This window comes from Coregonus clupeaformis, unplaced genomic scaffold (genome assembly GCF_020615455.1).
Source record: "Coregonus clupeaformis isolate EN_2021a unplaced genomic scaffold, ASM2061545v1 scaf0430, whole genome shotgun sequence".
NCBI classification, from domain to species: Eukaryota; Metazoa; Chordata; class Actinopteri; order Salmoniformes; family Salmonidae; genus Coregonus; species Coregonus clupeaformis.
In genome coordinates this window covers 104,103-129,068 of record NW_025533885.1, presented here as the reverse complement: position 1 = coordinate 129,068, position 24,966 = coordinate 104,103, and the positions used below count along the sequence as shown (strand labels likewise).

General features: G+C 44.4%; 1 protein-coding gene across 4 annotated transcripts in view; it reads right to left on the bottom strand.

Annotated features, from left to right (window-relative positions):
• Positions 1-16,873: 16,873 nt before the first annotated feature.
• Positions 16,874-24,966, bottom strand: part of LOC121539129 (calpain-3-like) — a 64,749-nt gene continuing 56,656 nt past the window's right edge. For all 4 annotated transcript variants that reach the window (XM_041847398.2, XM_041847400.2, XM_041847397.2 and 1 more), the window contains one exon: positions 16,874-17,201. In XM_041847398.2, the coding sequence (XP_041703332.1) occupies positions 17,175-17,201 (27 nt within the window). In that variant the 3' untranslated portion in view covers positions 16,874-17,174. The remainder of the gene's footprint in view (positions 17,202-24,966) is intronic.

The following is a 24,966-nucleotide window of genomic DNA, read 5'->3' as shown; positions in this document are numbered from 1 at the left end:
AACTACTGACCACAACTACTGACCACAACTACCAACCACAACTACTGACCACAACTACTGACCACAACTACTGACCACAACTACTGACCACAACTACTGACCACAACTACTGACCACAACCACACAACTACTGACCACAACTACTGACTACAACTACTGACCACAACTACCAACCAAAACTACTGACCACAACTACTGACCACAACCACACAACTACTGACCACAACTACACAACTACTGACCACAACTACTGACTACAACTACTGACCACAACTACCAACCACAACTACTGACCACAACTACCAACCACAACTACTGACCACAACTACTGACCACAACTACTGACTACAACTACTGACCACAACTACCAACCAAAACTACTGACCACAACTACTGACCACAACCACACAACTACTGACCACAACTACACAACTACTGACCACAACTACTGACCACAACTACTGACCACAACTACTGACCACAACCATACAACTACTGACCACAACCATACAACTACTGACCACAACTACTGACCACAACTACTGACCACAACTACTGACCACAACTACCGACCACAACTACCAACCACAACTACTGACCACAACTACTGACCACAACTACACAACTACTGACCACAGCTACTGACCACTACTGACCACAACTACTGACCACAACTACTGACCACAACTACTGACCACAACTACCGACCACAACTACTGACCACAACTACCGACCACAACTACCAACCACAACTACTGACCACAACTACTGACCACAACTACACAACTACTGACCACAGCTACTGACCACTACTGACCACAACTACTGACCACAACTACTGACCAAAACTACTGACCACAACTACTGACCACAACTACTGACCAAAACTACTGACCACAACTACACAACTACTGACCACAAATACTGACCACAACTACTGACCTCAACTACTGACCACATCTACACAACTACTGACCACAACTACTGACCACAACTACACAACTACTGACCACAAATACTGACCACAACTACACAACTACTGACCACAACTACTGACCACAACTCTGAGTATACAAAACATTAGGAACACCTGCTCTTTCCATGATATAGACTGACCAGGTGAAAGCTATGATCCCTTACTGATGTCACTTGTTAAATCCACTTCAATCAGTGTAGATGAAGAGGAGGAGACAGGTTAAAGAAGGATTTTTAAGCCTTGAGACAATTGAGACATGGATTGTGTATGTGTGCCATTCAGAGAGTGAATGGGAAAGACTTAAGTGCCTTTGAACAGGGTATGGTAGTAGGTGCCAGGCACATTGGTTTGTGTCAAGAACTGGAACGCTGCTGGGTTTTTCACGCTCAACAGTTTCCAATGTGTATCAGGAACGGTCCACCACCCAAAGGACATCCAGTCAACTTGACACAACTGTGGGAAGCATTGGAGCCAACATGGACCAACATCCCTTTGGAATGCTGTCGACACCTTGCAGCGTGTTGAGGCACAACTCAATATTAGGAAGGTGTTCTTAATGTTTGGTATACTCAGTGTATTACCCATCAACAAAAATTGTAACTCTTGAACTGTTCAAACTAGACATACCAAACCAACTTTCACATGTTCAGGCTATCATATCCTGCCAACCAATCAATCACTCAATCAACCAACCAATCAATCAATCTATCAATATTTCCATCTATCTACTTTTTCAACTATAACCAGTCAACACCATTACTACTGCAGACACAACAACTACTATAACTATAACCAGTCACTACCATTACTCCTGGCATATAAAAAATATAAAAAACAAACAAGAAAATTGTGCCGTTGCCTCCCGACTGGCGCAGCGGTCTAAGGCACTGCAATTGCAGTGCTTGAGGCGTCACTACAGACCCGGGTTTGATCCCAGTCTGTGCCGTAACCGGGAGACCCAAGAGGCGGCGCACAATTGGCCCAGCGTCGTCCGGGATAGGGGAGGGTTTGGCCGGCCGGGATGTCCTTGTCCCATCGTGCTCTAGCGACTCCTTGTGGCGGCCGGGCGCCTGCAAGCTGACTTCTGTCACCAGCTGGACGGTGTTTCCTCCGACACATTGGTGCGGCTGGCTTCCGGGTTAAACGAGCAGTGTGTCAAGAAGCAGTGGGGCTTGGCAGGGTTGTGTCGTGTCAAGGATGCATGGCTCTTGACCTTTGCCTCTCCTGAGTCCGTACGGGAGTTTCAGCGATGGGACAAGACTGGAACTACCAATTGGATATCACAAAATTAGGGAGATAATATAAGCAATTTGAAATGATTCATACTTTTAATTATGATACTTAAGTATATTTTTGCAATTACATTTACTTTTGATACTTAAGTATATTTAAAACTGTCAGGGTTGAGTGTAGAGGTAACGTGGAATCACACGCAGGACACACAGAGATTCGAAACAGATGTCTTTAGTGAAGTCTGAAAATACAAGCCAAACACGGCAACAGGCCACAGGCGAAACATACGCACACTGGTAAGAACCAAAGTAAATGCGCACAACGTGCAGGACTCTCTCAAACAAAACGAAATACAGAGAGCACAGAACAGCGAACCAACTACTACACGTGACATCGAACAATTACACACAACACCTGACCAAACACAAGAGAACTAAATAGGACGCATAATGAACACTTAACAATGAACAGGTGTAACAAACAGACAAAACCAATCAAACATAGAAACATAGAACGGTGGCAGCTAGTACTCCGGAGACGGCGACCGCCGAAGCCTGCCCGAACAAGGAGAAGGAGCAGCCTCGGCCGAAACCGTGACAAAAACCAAATACTTTTACTCAAGTAGTATTTTACCGGGTGACTTTCACTTTTACTTGAGTCATTTTCTATTAAGGTATCTTTACTTTTACTCAAGTATGAGTTTTGTTGTGTTACAGCCTGAATTTAAAATGGATTACATTTTTTAGTTTTTTTCCACTGGCCTACACACAATACCCCATAATGTCAAAGTGGAATTATGTTTTTCAAAATATTTACAAATTAATGAAAAATGTAAAGCTGAAATGTCTTGAGTCAATAACATTTACATTTTAGTCATTTAGCAGACGCTCTTATCCAGAGCAACTTACAGTTAGTGAGTGCATACATTATTTTATTTTTCATACTGGCCCCCCGTGGGAATTGAACCCACAACCCTGGCGTTGCAAACGCCATGCTCTACCAACTGAGCTACATCCCTGCCGGCCATTCCCTCCCCTACCCTGGACGACGCAGGGCCAATTATGCGCCGCCCCATGGGTCTCCCGGTCGTGGCCGGCTACGACAGAGCCTGGATTCAAACCAGGATCTCTAGTGGCACAGCTAGCACTGCGATGCAGTGCCAAAGACCACTGCACCACTCGGGAGGCTATTCAACCCCTTTGTAATGGCAAGCCTAAATAAGTTCAGGAGTAAAACATTTCTTAACAAGTCACATAATAACTTGCATGTACTCACCCGTGTGCAATTATAGTCTTTAACATGATTCTCGAATGACTACCTCATCTCTGTACCCCACACATACAATTATCTGTAAGGTCCCTCAGTCGAGCAGTGAATTTCAAACACAGATTCAAGCATAGTGGTGGCTGCAACATGTTATGGGTATGCTTATAATCGTTAAGGACTGGGGAGTTTTTCAGGATAAAAAATAAACTTAATGGAGCTAAGCACAGGCAAAATCCTAGAGGAAATCCTGGTTCAGTCTGCTTTCCACCAGACACTGGGAGATTAATTCACCTTTCAGCAGGACAATAACCTAAAACACAAGGCCAAATCTGTACTGGAGTTGCTTACCAAGAAGACATGGAATGTATCAGAGTGGCCTAGTTACAGTTTTGACTTAAATCTAATTGAAATCTATGGCAAGACCTGAAAATGGTTGTCTGGCAACGATCAACATCCAATTTGACAGAGCTTTTATGCTTTTTTTTTTACAGAATAATGGGCAAATGTTGCACAGTCCAGGTGTGGAAAACTCTAAGAGACTGATCCAGAAAGATTCCCAGCTGTAATCCCTGCCAAAGGTGCTTCTACAAACCATTGACTCAGGGGTGTGAATACTTATGTAAATTAGATATTTCTGTATTTCATTTTCAATGAATTAGCAAAAATGTCTAAAAACATGTTTTCACTCTTTCATTATGGGATCTTGTGTGTAGATGGGTGAGAGAAAAAAATATGTTTAATCTATTTTGTATTCAGGCTGTAACACAACAAAATATGGAATAAGTTAAAGGCTTTCTGAAGGCACTGTATATTCCAATTGTGAGAATGTGATTTGAAGGAGTCAGGCGCAGGAGGGTAAATCACAGAATACAGAGTTTATTCCGTAGTACAGAGTTACGTTGGATAGCGTCAACAGCCCAGTACGCAAAACAGGCGCACTGGAACAAATGCAGGCACACGGGGAAAATATACCCCGGCAAGTACAGGTAGCTCCACCGAACTACACTCATCTCACATGCAACAATCACCCACAAGCACAAGGGGACAGAGGGAACACTTATACATGTACTAATGAGGGGAATATGAACCAGGTGTGTTTAATTGACAAGACAAGACAAATGGAATGATGAGATATGGAGCGGCAGTGGCTAGTAAGCTGGTGACGACGAACGCCGAACCCCAAGGAGGGGAGGCAGCTTCGGAGGAAGTCGTGACACCAATAACATGTTATTCAACTAATTTCTCTTTGGGACAAATAAAGTTAAAGTTGAAATTATAATGTAATTTGCCATTTGGCAGACTCTTTTATCCAAAGCGACTTACAGTCATGTGTGCATAATTTTTTTTGCGTGTGGGTGGTCCTGGGGATCAAACCCACTACCCTGGCGTTACAAGCGCCATCCTCTACCAATTGAGCTACAGAGGACCACAATTGAAGTGGTTACTAACTAGTTATTTTATTTTCCTATCTTCCACGTGTCCTGATAATAAATGTAGGTATTTAACAGATTACACAGATAATTGCGGGCCAGACAGAAATTGAAGGGTTCGTTGATCTGTGAGATGTCAGATTTACAGTCTGAAAGCTGAGGAGGAGGCAGGGGGAAGAGAAGGAAGCGTTCATGTGCCACTTTTCCTCTGAAATCACCGTCCCCCGCTGATTAATTGTAATTTCTGGTAATTTGCTGAGCTAGTAATGTATCAATACGTATATTTTAATATTAGCTACGACATATAAACCAAATGTCTCCTTGATCATCATCTGAACTGTTATACATTTATTTACACACCTGATGTGAAGTTACTCTGGTAGAATGGTAAAAAAAAAAGTAATTTTGTTGTCCACCATTTTAAACATCAATACGGAGATCCTGACAGTGAGAGCGACTATGCGACTCCCCCCCCCCAAAAAACAACAACAAGCGGGATGTGGATCTCCTCGCCCTCAGCATTGACCTCACCTTGCTGCTCCTCCAGTGCCAGGTCCCATGTCCCCCTTGAAGGCACCATCTACGCAGCCTCCGCTTAGCTAATGTCCCACTCCTATCTCCCCCTTGCAGGCCCCTTTGGAACAGACCCTATCCCCTGATAGAGTGGGGACCCTATCCTGTCAGTTGGCTCCTGGCTAAATATGGAATTAATACTGTAGCACGGCTGTTTCCACACAGCTTTTCAAAGACTAGGCCGTAGGAAGGACTTTCATTGGAAACAAAAGATGGGTCTCCAAAGGCCTAAGAAAGATTTAAGAGCAGCGGTCCCTCTCTCTGTCACATGCCAGACCGTCGCAGCCACAGACCTCACGGGTGTCGTTCCATGTCATTTCAGCAAGCCATGACACCCACCATTTCAGATTGTTCTGAAATCATTTATCTAGTTAGAAACAGATACGATTAGCATTCCTGCAACATTATTTTGTTGAAATATAATTTGATCTCTGAGAAATTAAGCGAATTGATTGTACCCAAACAGGCCAAACACCCCAAAAAGCAGTATATACAGTGCATTCGGAAAGTATTCAGACCCCTTCACTTTTTTCCACATTGTGTTACGTTACAGCCTTATTCTAAAATTGATTAAATATATATATATTTTTATATCTACACACGCTACCCCATAATGACAAAGCGAAAACAGGTTTTTAGACATTTTAGCAAATTTATTAAAAATGAAAAACAGATACATTATTTACATAAGTATTCAGACCCTTTGCTATGAGACTCGAAATTGAGCTTAGGTGCATCCTGTTTCCATTGATCATCCTTGAGATGTTTCTACAACTTGATTGGAGTCCACCTGCATGTCAGAGCAAAAACCTAGCCGTGAGGTCAAACGAATTGTCCGTAGAGCTCCGAGACAGGATTGTGTCGAGGCACAGATCTGGGGAAGGGTACCAAAAAATGTCTGCAGCATTGAAGGTCCCCAAGAACACAGTGGCCTCCATCATTCTTAAATGGAAGAAGTTTGGAACCACCAAGACTCTTCCTAGAGCTGGCCGCCCGGACAAACTGAGCAATCGGGGGAGAAGGGCCTTGGTCAGGGAGGTGACCAAGAACCCGATGGTCACTCTGACAGAGCTCCAGAGTTCCTCTGTGGAGAGTTTGATAAAAGGCACCTAAAGACTCTCAGACCATGAGAAACAAGATTCTCTGGTCCGATGAAACCAAGATTGAACTCTTTGGCATGAATGCCAAGTGTCACATCTGGAGGAAACCTGGCACCATCCTTACGGTGAAGCATGGTGGTGGCAGCATCATGCTGTGGGGATGTTTTTCAGCGGCAGGGACTTGGAGACTAGTCAGGATCGAGGGAAAGATGAACTGAGCAAAGTACAGAGAGATCCTTGATGAAAACCTGCTCCAGGGCACTCAGGACCTCAGACTGGGGAGAAGGTTAATCTTCCAACAGGACAACGACCCTAAGTACACAGCCAAGTCAACGCAGGAGTTGTCTCTAAATGTCCTTGAGTGGCCCAGCCAGAGCCCGGACTTGAACCCGATCGAACATCTCTGGAGAGACCTGAAAATAGCTGTGCAGCAACGCTCCCCATCCAACCTGACAGAGCTTGAGAGGATCTGCAGAGAAGAATGGGAGAAACTCCCCAAATACAGGTGTGCCAAGCTTGTAGCGTCATACCCAAGAAGACTCGAGGCTGTAATCGCTGCCAAAGGCGCTTCATCAAAGTACTGAGTAAAGGGTCTGAATACTTATGTAAATGTGATAGAAACGTTTTTTATTTGTAATACATTTGCAAAAATGTCTAAATAACCTGTTTTTGCTTTGTCATTGTGGGGTATTGTGTGTAGATTGATGAGGGATTGATGAGGGGGGAAAAAAACACAATTTAATCAATTTTAGAATTAGGCTGTAACCTAACAAAATGTGGAAAAGATCAAGGGGTCTGAATACTTTCCCAATGAACTGTAGTATCAGTTGTAATCAAATGTAATGTAAAAAATGACCAGTAGTATGGAGCTCCGGCTATTGTATTGTTTCTTCATCATGTTTTTTTGTTCAGAGAAATTAGTAATTGAAGTTGTTTGGTTCATGTCCTCTCCTTTTTTTTTATTTCACCTTTATTTAACCAGGGAAGAAGCCAGTTGAGAACAAGTTATCATTTACAACTGCGACCTGGCCAAGATAAAGGAAAGCAGTGCGATAAAAACAACAACACAGAGTTACATATGGGGTAAAACAAAACATAAAGTCAAAAATACAACAGAAAAATATATATACAGTGTGTGCAAATGTAGCAAGTTATGGAGGTAAGGCAATAAATAGGCCATAGTGCAAAATAATTACATTTAGTATTAACACTGGAATGATAGATGTGCAAATAGAGATACTGGGGTACAAATGAGCAAAATAAATAACAATATGGGGATGAGGTAGTTGGGCGGGCTAACTCCTGATATTACCAGGTTCTGACCACTAGATATATTTCAACAAAATAATGTAGCAGGAATGCTAATATTATCAGTTTCTAACAACAGAAACAATTTCAGAACAATTCTGAGATGGTGGATGACAATCCTCTTTCCTGTGCTTTTTGAGGCGGAACAACCCCCGGGTTAGCACTCTGGGGGCCGTCCCAGCACTCTGGGGCCCGTCCCAGCACTCTGGGGGCCCGTCCCAAACGGCACCGTATTCCCTATATCCCTCAAACTACACTCTGGACCTGGAAGCCAGTTCCACTGCGTTTTTTTTAATTGTTCCCCTCTAATCAGGGACTGATTTAGACCCGGGACACCAAATGGGTGCAACTAATTATCAGGTGGAACAGAAAACCAGCAGGCTCCGGACCTCGTAGGGTCAGAGTTGAATACGCCTGCCCTATATAGCGCACTACTTTTGACCAGGCCCTTTGGGACCTTAATATTGATATATTGTAGTGCACTACTTTTGACCAGGCCCTTTGGGACCTTAATATTGATATATTGTAGTGCACTACTATTGACCAGCTGTCACGATCGTTGAGAGACGGGTCAGACCAAGGTGCAGCGTGAAAAGCGTACATGTTTATTTAACTCAATAAACATAAACAAAACAAGAAACAACGTAACGTGACGTCCTCCGGCTATACACATAACAAGCCTAACACGGAACAAGATCCCACCACTAAGGTAGGCAACCAGGCTACTTAAGAATGATCCCCAATCAGAGACAATGAGCGACAGCTGCCTCTGATTGGGAATCACACCCGGCCAAACAGACACACAACCTAGAACTGAAACATAGAAATAGACTAACTAGATCATAAACATAGAATATATAACATAGAAACTCACGCCCTGACCAAACCAACTAAAGACAACAGGCCTCTCACGGCCACGGCGTGACACCAGCATCCGATGGGCCCTGGGCAAAAGTAGTGCACTATATAGGGAATAGGTGTCATTTAGGACTCACTTTGGGGGACAGGAGGACCATACCAAACTTTACTGCTGCTGCCAACTGGGGAAACAGATATGGTTGCTAGGCAGACTTTCAAATGTCACAATATCATCAAACCACAGACAATGATGCACTACACTCGATCTGGTAACATCAGGGTATATCATAAAGGTTAATAAACATGGTGTAACAGTAGAGACATCTCTACCAGCAACAGTCTGAGCTTCTCTAAGACCACCAGTCTGAGGAGAGATAGACAAACCTCCACCTCCTCTGGGTCCTCCAGACAGACGACAGCCAAGCCGTCAGAGCGCCTTGAGAAGGGCCAGATTTCTCGAATAATCTTAGTTTAATTCTGACTATTTTGAGGAAGCGTACACTGGCTACGGCATCTCAAAATGGACAAACAGTACTATTGCCGCTTTTTTCTTGTTTTTTAAGCTATGGCCTTTTAAAGGAGTATGCTGGCTGAGTTCGGCTAGGCGCACACTCGTTCTGTTCACCTAGCTGAGTTCAGCTAGGCGCCAGTCGAGCTGAAGCATGCTGACCCCTTAACTGGTGTCTCAAAGTGGCCACACCCCTCCAAAGTGTACACCGTTCCTAAGTAATTTCAATGCACTTTTATGACTCAAAGAAGGTTCTTCAACTATAAGGTACTTGTTTGATCTCTCCTAGCTGTGCTGTTGAGGAACTAGAGCAAGCAGACTAGTTGTTTAGTTTGGAACGCAGCCCTGCCTCCCCGCCATCACACAGTTACTGTTGTTGTTTACGCAATCCAAAAACTGCCCTTTATAAATCACAGTCCGGTTCACATGGGCATGACTTGAAAGATGGTTATATTGCCAACATGACCATCTAAGTTATAAAATACGATCTTGCGGCTCGTGTACATTAGTATGCGGTAAATTGCCGCGTGCCGCTCCGGGGGGGCTGGCTTGTGGGTGTGCCCGCAGCATATACCAGCAAGTTCGATTGTGCGTCAAGAATTCAGCATAGCAAGTTTGTATGAAGGTCTGGTTATTAAATGGGTAAATAGTTTAATCCATTCTCTATTTCATGAATTTATTCACAGGTAAATAGTAATATGCTCTAAACCACTTTGCTGCCCTGTTTCCAATCGTCCACATGGCTGGGAGAACCTATTAAAGTAAGTAAATACATTAAAAAAATTAAAAAGAATAAGATGTATTATTAGCTAACTAGCTACAGTGCAGGTTAACTCAACTGAGCTGCTAATGTAGCTAGTTAGCTATCTAGCCAACTTTACATACTGTAGCTAAGCTAGCTAAGTGAATGAAATAGCACCAGCTACCCTAACTTCATATTAGCTAGCTATCTTGATGTATTTATCATTGTAAAAAACGAACTCCAGATGCATTTGTAGGTAGCTAGCTAACAGCCTGTCACGATCGTTGAGAAACGGGTCAGACCAAGGTGCAGCGCGAAAAGCGTACATGTTTATTCACTAAATAAACATACAACGAAACAACGTAACGTGAAGTCCTCAGGCTATACACATAACAAGCCTAAACACGGAACAAGATCCCACAACTAAGGTAGGCAAACAGGCTACTTAAGTGTGATCCCCAATCAGAGACAACGAGCGACAGCTGCCTCTGATTGGGAATCACACCCGGCCAAACATAGAAACACAATACCTAGATCTGCAACATAGAAATAGACTAACATAGATCTCAAATAGACATTCACACCCTGACTCAACAAACAAGAGTTCCATAGGCGTGACACAGCCATGGAGGAGGGTGAAAGGATAGCAGCCCCATCTGTCAAAGTGAGAGAGCAGGCGATTCTGGAGAGGGCAGGTACTTTTGTGTAGTTCCAGTCCCTAGAAGTGAGGACGGAGATAACAGTAACATAATATTCAGAGCGGTCTAATTTGAGTATAATGAAGTCTGTTTCTTCTAATGTTTTCTGTCCTCAGATACAGAGAGCTGTGAAAGTGCCTGTCTGCAGTTGAAGTGGTCCCAATGAAGAGCGGTGGTTCTCAGTCCTGGTCCCGGGGACCCAAAGGGATGCTCTGTCCTGGGCCCGGGGACCCAAAGGGATGCTCTGTCCTGGTCCCGGGGACCCAAAGCGATGCTCTGTCCTGGTCCCGGGGACCCAAAGGGGTGCGCATTGTTGTTTTAGCCTCAGCACTAGCACAGCTGATTCAAATGATCAAGTCATCATCAAGCTTCAAGTGGTACTTATGTATTCATTTGTCATGCATCTATCTTGTTGTGTTTGGAGTGAAGTCAGGATGCTAGTGTCTTGTTGTGTTTGGAGTGAAGTCAGGATGCTAGTGTCTTGTTGTGTTTGGAGTGAAGTCAGGATGCTAGTGTCTTGTTGTGTTTGGAGTGAAGTCAGGATGCTAGTGTCTTGTTGTGTTTGGAGTGAAGTTCAGGATGCTAGTGAATTGTTGTGAAGTCAGGATGCTAGTGTCTTGTTGTGTTTGGAGTGAAGTCAGGATGCTAGTGTCTTGTTGTGTTTGGGGTGAAGTCAGGATGCTAGTGTCTTGTGTTTGGAGTGAAGTCAGGATGCTAGTGTCTTGTTGTGTTTGGAGTGAAGTCAGGATGCTAGTGTCTTGTTGTGTTTGGAGTGAAGTCAGGATGCTAGTGTCTTGTTGTGTTTGGAGTGAAGTCAGGATGCTAGTGTCTTGTTGTGTTTGGAGTGAAGTCAGGATGCTAGTGTCTTGTTGTGTTTGGAGTGAAGTCAGGATGCTAGTGAATTGTTGTGTTTGGAGTGAAGTCAGGATGCTAGTGTCTTGTTGTGTTTGGAGTGAAGTCAGGATGCTAGTGAATTGTTGTGAAGTCAGGATGCTAGTGTCTTGTTGTGTTTGGAGTGAAGTCAGGATGCTAGTGTCTTGTTGTGTTTGGGGTGAAGTCAGGATGCTAGTGTCTTGTTGTGTTTGGAGTGAAGTCAGGATGCTAGTGTCTTGTTGTGTTTGGAGTGAAGTCAGGATGCTAGTGTCTTGTTGTGTTTGGAGTGAAGTCAGGATGCTAGTGTCTTGTTGTGTTTGGAGTGAAGTCAGGATGCTAGTGTCTTGTTGTGTTTGGAGTGAAGTCAGGATGCTAGTGAATTGTTGTGAAGTCAGGATGCTAGTGTCTTGTTGTGTTTGGAGTGAAGTCAGGATGCTAGTGTCTTGTTGTGTTTGGGGTGAAGTCAGGATGCTAGTGTCTTATTCAGCAACTCTTACTTCTCTTGGTTTCTTTTTATCATATAACCTCTTGGTTTCTTTTTGTCATATAACCTCTTGGTTTCTTTTTGTCATATAACCTCTTGGTTTATTTTCGTCATATAACCTCTTTGCTTTCAACCGTGATTCACTCATTCACCAGACTAGGCTAGCCAGTCACAGAGTCGCTAAATGCAGATCTGTAACCTCTCTAAGGTGTCATGGCATAGTCAATCTTTCTGTGACATATGGAGTGTAATTACTTGTGTTTTAAGGAGTTTTTAAATTTAAGAGTATTTCCAAATGTCCTTTTTTGAGTGATAATCCCCCTTTTTCTCCCCAATTGGTAGTTACAGCCTTGTCCCATCGCTGCAACTCCCGTACGGACACGCGAAGGTTGAGAGTCGTGCATCCTCCGAAACACAACCCAACCGAGCCGCACTGCTTCTTGACACAGTGCCCGCTCTACCCGGAAGCCAGCCGCACCAATGTGTCGGAGGAAACACGTACACCTGGAGACCGAGTCAGCGTGCACTGCGCCCGGCCCGCCACAGGCGTTGCTAGTGCGCGATGGGACAAGAACATCCCTGCCGGCCAAACCCTCCCCTACCCTGGACGACGCTGAGCCAATTGTGCGCCGCACCATGGGTCTCCCGGTCTTGGCCGGCTGCGACAGAGCCTGGATTCGAACCAGGATCTCTAGTGGCACAGCTAGCACTGCCTTTAGACCATTGCGCCACTCGGGAGGCCATAATTACCCATTTTCATTATGTTTGTAATAGAGTGTTTTTTTAAACGGGGGTTTCTATCTTAATTGTAATCTTTTTTTTTCTGGCGTTGAGTGTTGTTGCTCCCTGATATTTTAGCGTTTGTTGAAGGATAGTGTGACGTGTCGTGGTCTGAGATTTGGTTCTGCAGTGATGGAACACTGAGACCTAACGGTGTGTGTTCTAGAATGTGTTCTAGTATCGGTTCACTGTGTTCTTGTACGTGAACAGGTGTGTATGATGAGGGTAGTTCATTTGTCCTCATTGTTGAGACAGACGTGAGAAAAACTCTAAGTAATCACTGTTTGTCAGTTTTCCTGAATGAGTGAGTTTGTACTTACCAGTAATTATTGGGTATTGCTGTGAATCTATTGTGGAAGTCTTCCAGAATGTGGGTGTTTTTTTAAATAGAGCAGTGAGGCTATCCCACAGTAAGTAAGGGTTTGTTTTGAAGTACGGCCGTTTGTGTAGAGAGGAAGATGGTATAGAGGCGGTGTGTTGAGGGGTTGAAGAGATTGAGGAACAGAATCAGGATCCAACTCCCATGCCATACCTCAAAACCCCCTGAATACACTCAGCACACACAAACCAGGCTGAACCTCTGAATACACTCAGCACACACAAACCAGGCTGAACCTCTGAATACACTCAGCACACACAAACCAGGCTGAACCTCTGAATACACTCAGCACACACAAACCAGGCTGAACCTCTGAATACACTCAGCACACACAAACCAGGCTGAACCTCTGAATACACTCAGCACACACAAACCAGGCTGAACCTCTGAATACACTCAGCACACACAAACCAGGCTGAACCTCTGAATACACTCAGCACACACAAACCAGGCTGAACCTCTGAATACACTCAGCACACACAAACCAGGCTGAACCTCTGAATACACTCAGCACACACAAACCAGGCTGAACCTCTGAATACACTCAGCACACACAAACCAGGCTGAACCTCTGAATACACTCAGCACACACAAACCAGGCTGAACCTCTGAATACACTCAGCACACACAAACCAGGCTGAACCTCTGAATACACTCAGCACACACAAACCAGGCTGAACCTCTGAATACACTCAGCACACACAAACCAGGCTGAACCTCTGAATACACTCAGCACACACAAACCAGGCTGAACCTCTGAATACACTCAGCACACACAAACCAGGCTGAACCTCTGAATACACTCAGCACACACAAACCAGGCTGAACCTCTGAATACACTCAGCACACACAAACCAGGCTGAACCTCTGAATACACTCAGCACACACAAACCAGGCTGAACCTCTGAATACACTCAGCACACACAAACCAGGCTGAACCTCTGAATACACTCAGCACACACAAACCAGGCTGAACCTCTGAATACACTCAGCACACACAAACCAGGCTGAACCTCTGAATACACTCAGCACACACAAACCAAGCTGAACCTCTGAATACACTCAGCACACACAAACCAGGCTGAACCTCTGAATACACTCAGCACACACAAACCAGGCTGAACCTCTGAATACACTCAGCACACACAAACCAAGCTGAACCTCTGAATACACTCAGCACACACAAACCAGGCTGATGCGTCATGCCGTTTAAAAAAATATCTTTTTTTCTCTTATCGTATTAAAAAACACAAATGTAATTATATTTTAATCAATGTGAAAGAAAGTTCAACCAATGTTCTCGTCGTTGTGACTCCTTATCCATGTAGCGGCAGCTCAGGGTTGTACACAGGGCTGTTGTTGGTGTATGTGTTCAGCTGGGGTCTCTCTGTTCAACCTGTAATCTCTACAGCTTTATCTCCCCTGTTATCTCCCCTGTTATCCCCCCCGTTATCTCCCCTGTTATCTGAGGCAAAACATACAGTCGTCCTCTTGCCTGATATTCCTGAGTTTCTGTGACAAGTTTGTTAAGTTGTTGCCAACGGTTGTGTTACAGATATTTTATAAGAAAATGTTATCAAATGAAAAAAACATCATTCGCAACATAATACAGCCTGTTGTTTTATTTTGTCTTTCATTTGTAGTTGTGTATGTGCTTGAAAAGATTGTCTTGAACTAAAGCATTCTGACGGAGCAGCGGTTTAGCTAACTTCAACAGATTTGACTGTTTTTGAGAAAAATAACCACCATTCCACTTGAGAACTACCGGTAAAAGCAGTCCAACCAATAACTACACAATTATTTATTGGGTTAAAATGTTTAAAAATGCATTACACTCATTTGACCAAAGATTTTGTATAAACCACAAAAAAAACAGTCCAACCCGTAGTCATATTCACAACTTCATACGTTGAACCCACCCTGTAGGGAGCTCTTCAGCAGGCTAGGGAGGCTTCTGCCTGGTCGCTAGGGAGGCTTCTGCCTGGTCCTGGTCATACAGCGGAGGGTAAGGAGGAGGAGTAGTGTTCTTGGCCGGTTCTGTCTGTTCTGTGTCAGTCTCATTGGTCCATTGGTAGGACCGGCAGATTCTACAGACACTTCTCTGACACCAGTGTTTCGGACCTGATAGGGGGATTATTTCCGGTTCCCACGGACCGACTGGCTGGTTCTGGGTCAGGAAGCCTGAGACTGAAGGAAGGAAGCACTGGTCCTTTTCCAACACGTCTCCAGTTCATCCATTGTCCATAAGAGAACCGTGGTCTTCACTGGAGCGATGTGGAGAAGTGGCTTGGCAGCGCGTCACATTGGGTAGGGTTGATATCAGAAATATTAAGGATGATAGGTTTGGGAACATATTATATTAGGTACTATAGGGGAGGGTTGGATTAGTGGAGCAGGTGAAGACTTAGAACGCCAGGCACAGATTTTCCTCAGAGAAAAGAAACAGTGAATATTTGAAAATATGGATATTTGATGGATTATGAAGAAGTGGCTCTGTGAGGTATCGTGACAGAAAAAGAGAGGTTGTGTGTGCGTTGGATGCCTGAGAGAGAGAACAGTACATGTGGTAAGGAGGTGGTGTGTAAATTTAAAAAAAGATTGCCGATTCAGAAGAGACTGATGTTTCAGCAATACTGGGAAATGGACATGGTCAGGAGAGGCAATGAGAGAAGCCTGAGACCTAGAGAGAAGGGTTAGGGAGGAGAGGGAGAGAGAGATGGAGAAGGAGGAGGTTAGAGGGAGAGAGAGATGGAGAAGGTTAGAGGGAGAGAGAGATGGGGAAGGAGAAGGTTAGAGGGAGAGAGAGATGGGGAAGGAGAAGGTTAGAGGGAGAGAGAGATGGGGAAGGAGAAGGTTAGAGGGAGAGAGAGATGGGGAAGGAGAAGGTTAGAGGGAGAGAGAGATGGGGAAGGAGAAGGTTAGAGGGAGAGAGAGATGGGGAAGGAGAAGGTTAGAGGGAGAGAGAGATGGGGAAGGAGAAGGTTAGAGGGAGAGAGATGGGGAAGGAGAAGGTTAGAGGGAGAGAGAGATGGGGAAGGAGAAGGTTAGAGGGAGAGAGAGATGAGAAGGTTAGAGGGAGAGAGAGATGGGGAAGGAGAAGGTTAGAGGGAGAGAGAGATGGAGAAGGAGAAGTTTAGAGGGAGAGAGAGATGGGGAAGGAGAAGGTTAGAGGGAGAGAGAGATGGGGAAGGAGAAGGTTAGAGGGAGAGAGAGATGGAGAAGGTTAGAGGGAGAGAGAGATGGGGAAGGAGAAGGTTAGAGGGAGAGAGAGATGGAGAAGGTTAGAGGGAGAGAGAGATGGAGAAGGTTAGAGGGAGAGAGAGATGGGGAAGGAGAAGGTTAGAGGGAGAGAGAGATGGGGAAGGAGAAGGTTAGAGGGAGAGAGAGATGGAGAAGGTTAGAGGGAGAGAGAGATGGAGAAGGTTAGAGGGAGAGAGAGATGGAGAAGGTTAGAGGGAGAGAGAGATGGAGAAGGTTAGAGGGAGAGAGAGATGGGGTAGGATGTGTGGGAGAGGGTAGGATGGGGTAGGATGGGGTAGGATGGGGTAGGATGGGGTAGGATGGGGTAGGATGTGTGGGAGAGGGAGATGGGGTAGGATGTGTGGGAGAGAGAGATGGGGTAGGATGGGGTAGGATGGGGTAGGATGTGTGGGAGAGAGAGATGGGGTAGGATGGGGTAGGATGGGGTAGGATGGGGTAGGATGGGGTAGGATGGGGTAGGATGGGGTAGGATGGGGTAGGAGTGCTAAGTGGTATGGAGTAGCAGTCTATTGTGAGGTCTGAGGGTTGAAGTGAGGTGAACAGGAAGTGAGGTGAACAGGAAGTGGTGGAGGTGGTACAGGCAGGGTTAGGGCTACGGTCTGGCACGGTCACGACTGAGGTAAATGCTGGTAGTTCGCCTCTGTTCTTCACATGGTGTGGGTCTCACCTGGGAGGCAGACCAGCTGAGAAGACCTTTCTGGCTCTCTAGGCATACATGGTCAGCTGGAGCCACTGGACATAGAGGAGAGACATAGAAGGGTATGATCAGTTAGGACATAGAAGGGTATGATCAGTTAGGACATAGAAGGGTATGATCAGTTAGGACATAGAAGGGGTATGATCAGTTAGGACATAGAAGGGTATGATCAGTTAGGACATAGAAGGGGTATGATCAGTTAGGACATAGAAGGGTATGATCAGTTAGGACATAGAAGGGTATGATCAGTTAGGACATAGAAGGGTATGATCAGTTAGGACATAGAAGGGGTATGATCAGTTAGGACATAGAAGGGTATGATCAGTTAGGACATAGAGGGTATGATCAGTTAGGACATAGAAGGGTATGATCAGTTAGGACATAGAGGTGAGACAGAAAATGGTTAGATATACTGCAATGTTGGAGCTAGAAACACATGCATTTCGCTACACCCGCAATAACATCTGCTAAACATGTGTATGTGACAAATAACATTTGATTTGATTTAAATGGATTTAGAGGGGTATTATCATGTAACCGGTGTGAAATGGCTAGCTAGTTAGCGGTGCGCGCTAGTATCGTTTCAATCGGTGACGTCACTCGCTCTGAGACCTTGAAGTAGTTGTTTCCCTTTGCTCTGCAAGGGCCGCGGCTTTTGTGGAGCGACGGGTAACGGGTGCTTCGAGGGTGACTGTTGTCGATGTGTGCAGAGGGTCCCTGGTTCAAGCCCAGGTAGGGGCGAGGAGAGGGACGGAAGCAACACTGTTACAATCAGTTAGGACATCGAGGAGAGACATAGAGGGGTGTGATCAGTTAGGACAGAAGTTCTCAAAATGGGGTCCGCGGAGGTACTGCAGGGGGTTCATGTTCATTTCTCTACCATAAGCCGCCTCCAATGTCGTTTTAGAGAATTTGGCAGTACGTCCAACCGGCCTCACAACCACCCTAGCCCAGGACCTCCACATCAGCCTTCTTCATCGTTTGAGACCAGCCATCCAGACAGCTGATGAAACTGTGGGTTTGCCACAACCGAAGAATTTCTGCACAAACTGTCAGAAACCGTCTCAGGGAAGCTCATCTGCGTGCTCGTCGTCCTCACCAGGGTCTTGACCTGAATGCAGTTCGGCATCGTAACCGACTTCAGTGGGCAAACGCTCACCTTCGATGGCCACTGGCACGCTGGAGAAGTGTGCTCTTCACGGATGAATCCCTGTTTCAACTGTACCGGGCAGATGGCAGACAGCTTGTATGGCGCTGTGTGGGCGAGGGGTTTGCTGATGTCAACGTTGTGAACAGTGTGCCAAATGGTGGCGGCGGGGTTATGGTTGGGCAGGGATAAGCTATAGACAACGAACACAATTGCATTTTTAATGCACAGAGATACCGTTACGAGATCCTGAGGCCCATTGTTGTGCCATTCATCCACCGCCATCGCCTCATGTTTCAGCATGTAATACACGGCCCCATGTCGCGAGGATCTGTACACAATTCCTGGAAGCTGAAAATGTCCTAGTTCTTCCATGGCCTGCATACTCACCAGACATGTCACCCATTGAGCAGGTTTGGAATGCTCTTGATCGATACATACGACAGCGTGTTCCAGTTCTTGCCAATATCCAGCAACTTCGCACAGCCATTGAAGACGAATGGGACAACATTCCACAGGACACAATCAACAGCCTGATCAACTCTATGTGAAGGAGATGTGTCACGCTGCATGAGGAAAATGGTGGTCACATCAGATACTGACTGGTTTTCTGATCCACACCCCTACCTTTCTTTAAAGGTATCTGTGACCAACAGATGCATATCTGTATTCCCAGTCATGTGAAATCCATAGATTAAGGCCTAGTTAATTTAAGGCCTAGTTAATTTATTTAAATTGACTGATTTCCTTGTAACTCAGTAAAAAAAATTAAATTGTTGCATGTTGCGTTTATATTTTTGTTCAGTGTATATATATATATATATATATATATATATATATATACAGTGCATTCGGAAAGTATTTTGTTACGTTACAGCCTTATTCTCAAATTGATTAATTGTTTTTCCCCCTGATCAATCTACACACAATACCCCATAATGACAAAGCAAAAACAGGTTTTTAGAAATGTTAGCTAATTTTAAAATATTTTTTAAAAGATTACATTTACATAAGTATTCAGACCCTTTACTCAGTACTTTGTTGAAGCACCTTTGGCTGAGGTTAGCATCGAGTCTTCTTGGGTATGACTCTACAAAGGCACACCTGTATTTGGGGAGTTTCTTCCATTCTTCTCTGCAGATCCTCTCAAGCTCTGTCAGGTTGGATGGGGAGCGTCGCTGCACAGCTATTTTCAGGTCTCTCCAGAGATGTTTGATCGGGTTCAAGTCCGGGCTCTGGCTGGGCCACTCAAGGACATTCAGAGACTTGTCCCGAAGCCACTCCTGAGTTGTCTTGGCTGTGTGCTTAGGGTCATTGTCCTGTTGGAAGGTGAACCTTCGCCCCAGTCTGAGGTCCTGAGCGCTCTGGAGCAGGTTTTCATCAAAGATCTCTCTGTACTTTGCTCCGTTAATCTTTCCCTCGATCCTGACTAGTCTCCCAGTCCCTGCCACTGAAATACATCCCCACAGCATGATGCTGCCACCACCATGCTTCACCGTAGGGATGGTGCCAGGTTTCCTCCAGAAGTGACGCTTGGCATTCAGGCCAAAGAGTTCAATCTTGGTTTCATCAGACCAGAGAATCTTGTACGTCTTTAGGTGCCTTTTGGCAAACTCCAAGCTGCCTTTTACTGAGGAGTGGCTTCCGTCTGGCAACTCTACCATGAAGGCCTGATTATTTGGTCGGGCGGCCAGCTCTAGGAAGAGTCTTAAATATAAATAAATATGCCATTTAGCAGACACTTTTATCCAAAGTGACTTACAGTCATGTGTGCATAAATTTTTACGTATGGGTGGTCCCGGGGATCGAACCCACTACCCTGGCGTTACAAGCGCCGTGCTCTACCAATTGAGCTACAGAGGACCACATGCATGTCTGTTTCCAAACTTCTTCCATTTAAGAATGATGGAGTCCACTGTGTTCTTGGGGACCTTCAATGCTGCAGACATTTTTTGGTACCCTTCCCCAGATCTGTGCCTCAACACAATCCTGTCTCGCAGCTCTACGGACAATTCCTTCGAGCTCATGGCTTGGTTTTTGCTCTGACATGCACTGTCAACTGTGGGACCTTATATAGACAGGTGTGTGCCTTTCCAAATCATGTCCAATCAATTGAATTGACCACAGGTGGACTCAAATTAAGTTGTAGAAACATCTCAAGGATGATCAATGGAAACAGGATGCACCTGAGCTCAATTTCAAGTCTCAAAGGGTCTGAATACTTATGTAAATAAGGTATTTCAGTTTTTTATATTGAATACATTTGCAAAAATGTCCAACAACCTGTTTTCGCATTGTCATTATGGGGTATTGTGTGTAGATTGATGAGGGAATAAAATAAATTTTAGAATAAGGCTGTAGCGTAACAAAATGTGGAAAAAGTCAAGGGGTCTGAATACTTTTCAAATGCAATGTACAGTACAGTACCAGTCAAAATTGTGCTGTTTAAGTGTTCCCTTTATTTTTTTGAGCAGTGTATTTTCCATAGTGTCTACTTTACACCAGAGCAGACAAGATCAATATAAGATCAATTCTAAATATTCAAAATGTTGCCAAAGGTGTAAAACGGGGATTGACTTATGCATATGTTTTTGTCCTGCCCTGAACTAGGCAATTATTGGGAAGACATTATACAGGTCTTATCACAGGTCACTAATATGACTGTACCACTTGATCCTTCCCTTATTCTTCTTGGAGATGACTCTGTTCTACCAGTTAATATTGGTAGCAGAACCAGATTCATTCAATTGGCAGTCATTGCAGCCAATAAATGCACAGCTATTATAATGGAAGAGTGACACTCCGCCAAGCAAGCAGATGTGGCTAAAATAACTAACTTCCTATATTCCATCTGAAAGAATAACGCACAATTTACGTAATAAACCCTTTGAATTGACTGATGTCTGGGTTATGGCCCTGACTTATGGGACTCTAGTATGTTGAGTCAGGGTGTGGAGTTCTACGTTAGTATTTTCTATGTTCTCAGTCTAGGTGTTGTATTTCTATGTTTGGCCGGGTGTGATTCCCAATCAGAGGCAGCTGTCGCTCGTTGTCTCTGATTGGGGATCGTACTTAGGCAGCCTGTTGGCAATCACTAGTGGTGGGATCTTGTTCCGTGTTAGAGGCTTGTGTTGTGTTTAGCCTGACGACTTCACGTTACGTTGTTTTGTTCGTGTGTTGTCATCAAGGCAAAGGGTGGCTACTTTGAAGAATCTCAAATGTAACATATATTTTGATTTGTTTAACCCTTTTTTTTGGTTACTACATGATTGCATGTGTGTTATTTCATAGTTTTGATGTCTTCACTATTATTCTACAATGTAGAAAATAGTAAAAAATAAAGAAAAACCCTTGAATGAGTAGGGGTGTCCAAACTTTTGACTGGTACTGTATCTATAAAATAATATTACAACAGATTAGGCCGAAGAAGAAGAATAGGTCTAAAGGTTGTAATAAACTGAACAAAAATATAAACATCGAATAATTTCAAAGATTTTACTGAGTTACAGGTCATATAAAGAAATCAGTCAATTGAAATAAATTAATTAAGCCCTAATATATGGATTTCAGTTGACAGGGAATACAGATATGCATATGTTGGTCACAGATACCTTTAAAAAAGGTAGGGGCGTGGATCGGAAAACCAGTCAGTATCTGGTGTGACCACCATTTGCCTCATGCAGCGTGACACATCTCCTTCATATAGAGTTGATCAGGCTGTTGATTGTGGCCTGTGGAATGTTGTCCCACTCCTCTTCAATGGCTGTGAGAAGTTGCTGGATATTGACAGGAACTGGAACACGCTGTCGTACACGTCGATCCAGAGCATCCCAAACATGATCAATGGGTGACATGTCTAGTGAGTATGCAGGCCATGGAAGAAGTGGGACATTTTCAGCTTCCAGGAATTGTATACAGATCCTTGTGACATGGGGCTGTGCATTACCATGCTGAAACATGAGGTGATGGTGGCGGATGAATGGCACTCAGGATCTCGTAACGGTATCGCTGTGCATTCAAATAGCCATCAATGAAATGTAATTGTGTTCGTTTTCCGTAGCTTATGCCTGCCCATACCATAACCCCACCGCCACCATGGGGCACTCTTTTCACAATGTTGACATCAGCAAACCACTCGCCCACACGTTTGCCATCTGCCCGGTACAGTTGAAACCGGGATTCATCCGTGAAGAGCACACTTCTCCAGCGTGCCAGTGGCCATCGAAGGTGAGCGTTTGCCCACTGAAGTCAGTTACAATGCCGAACTGCAGTCAGGTCAAGACCCTGGTGAGGACGACGAGCACGCAGATGAGCTTCCCTGAGATGGTTTCTTACAGTTTGTGCAGAAATTCTTCGGTTGTTCAAACCTACAGTTTCATCAGCTGTCCGGGTGGCTGGTCTCAGACGACCCCGCAGGTGAAGAAGCCGGATGTGGAGGTCCTGGGCTGGCGTGGTTCTACGTGGTCTGTGGTTGTGAGGCCGGTTGGATGTACTGCCAAATTCTCTAAAATGACATTGGAGGTGGCTTATGGTAGAGAAATGAACATTCAATTATCTGGCAACAGCTCTGGTGGACATTCCGTCAGTCAGCATGCCAAATGCACGCTCCCTCAAAACTTGAGACATCTTTGGCATTGTGTTGTGTGACAAAACTGCACATTTTAGAGTGGCCTTTTATCGTCCCCAGCACAAGGTGCACCTGTGTAGTGATCATGCTGTTTAATCAGCTTCTTGATATGCCACACATGTCAGGTGGATGGATTATCTTGGCAAATGATAAATGCTCACTAACAGGGATGTAAATAGATTTGTGCACCAAATTTGAGATAAATAAGCTTTTTGTGCGTATGGAACATTTCTGGGATATTTTATTTCAGCTCATGAAACATGGGACCAACACTTTACATGTTGCATTTATATTTTTGTTCAGTGTAGAATACAATACAATGTAATATTTTTTTATCTACAATGTATGTTATTAACCCTGAGCAACATGGGACTGGGAAGCTCACAGGGATAATGGTATCCACAGTACTCCACCGGCCGGGGCGGCAGGTAGCTTAGTGGTTAAGAGCGTTGTGCCAGTAAACGAAAGGTCACTGGTTCTAATCCCCGAGCCGACTAGGTGAAAATCTGTCGATGTGCCCTTGAGCGAGGCACTTAACCCTAATTGCTCTGGATAAGAGCGTCTGCTAAATGACTAAAATGTATTTTTTTAACTCATTACTTTTATTCCCCAAAAGTGTATTTACTCAAACATAAATGCATTGTAATTTAAGCTTTAAAACGGCAAAGTTTTATCTCTGCCTTATGGCAAAATGTGTAGAATTGCAGGGTATTAGCTTGAAAACTGATCTCAGATGCCAAGAGGCGGGCGTTTAAATGTTCCTTCCCAGGGCAGAGACGTGGTTCGTCCAGCCATGCACTGCCGAAGTCATAGTAAAACTCCTTGTATGTTAGTTTTATCTCACTCCAGTTTTGTTCTGGTTATGAATTTGCAATCACGAAAGGGGTCCCCGGACCCAAAAAGTTTGAGAACCCCTGAATTTGGTAACACAGATATCAGTTAGGTTGGTAACACTGTTGTTGTCCTTATACATGTGCAGTAAGGGGCTGTGTCGACTAGGGGAAAAAATAAGCTAAATGCTCCGACTAGGGAAAAGCAGCAGCTAACCGTGAGCACCATTAAAAACAATGGTGATACAGACGTTAGGTGAAAACAACATCTTGGTCCACTCTACCTAAGGCGGTGGTAATAACATCTTGGTTCACTCTACCTAAGGCGGTGGTAATAACATCTTGGCAGTGGTAATAACATCTTGGTCCACTCTACCTAAGGCGGTGGTAATAACATCTTGGCAGTGGTAATAACATCTTGGTTCACTCTACTAAGGCGGTGGTAATAACATCTTGGCAGTGGTAATAACATCTTGGTTCACTCTACCTAAGGCGGTGGTAATAACATCTTGGTCCACTCTACCTAAGGCAGTGGTAATAACATCTTGGTTCACTCTACTAAGGCGGTGGTAATAACATATTGGCAGTGGTAATAACATCTTGGTTCACTCTACCTAAGGCGGTGGTAATAACATCTTGGTTCACTCTACTAAGGCAGTGGTAATAACATCTTGGCAGTGGTAATAACATCTTGGTTCACTCTACCTAAGGCAGTGGTAATAACATCTTGGTTCACTCTACCTAAGGCGGTGGTAATAACATCTTGGCAGTGGTAATAACATCTTGGTTCACTCTACCTAAGGCGGTGGTAATAACATCTTGGTTCACTCTACCTAAGGCGGTGGTAATAACATCTTGGCAGTGGTAATAACATCTTGGTCCACTCTACCTAAGGCGGTGGTAATAACATCTTGGCAGTGGTAATAACATCTTGGCAGTGGTAATAACATCTTGGTTCACTCTACCTAAGGCGGTGGTAATAACATCTTGGCAGTGGTAATAACATCTTGGTCCACTCTACCTAAGGCGGTGGTAATAACATCTTGGCAGTGGTAATAACATCTTGGTCCACTCTACCTAAGGCGGTGGTAATAACATCTTGGCAGTGGTAATAACATCTTGGCAGTGGTAATAACATCTTGGCAGTGGTAATAACATCTTGGTTCACTCTACCTAAGGCGGTGGTAATAACATCT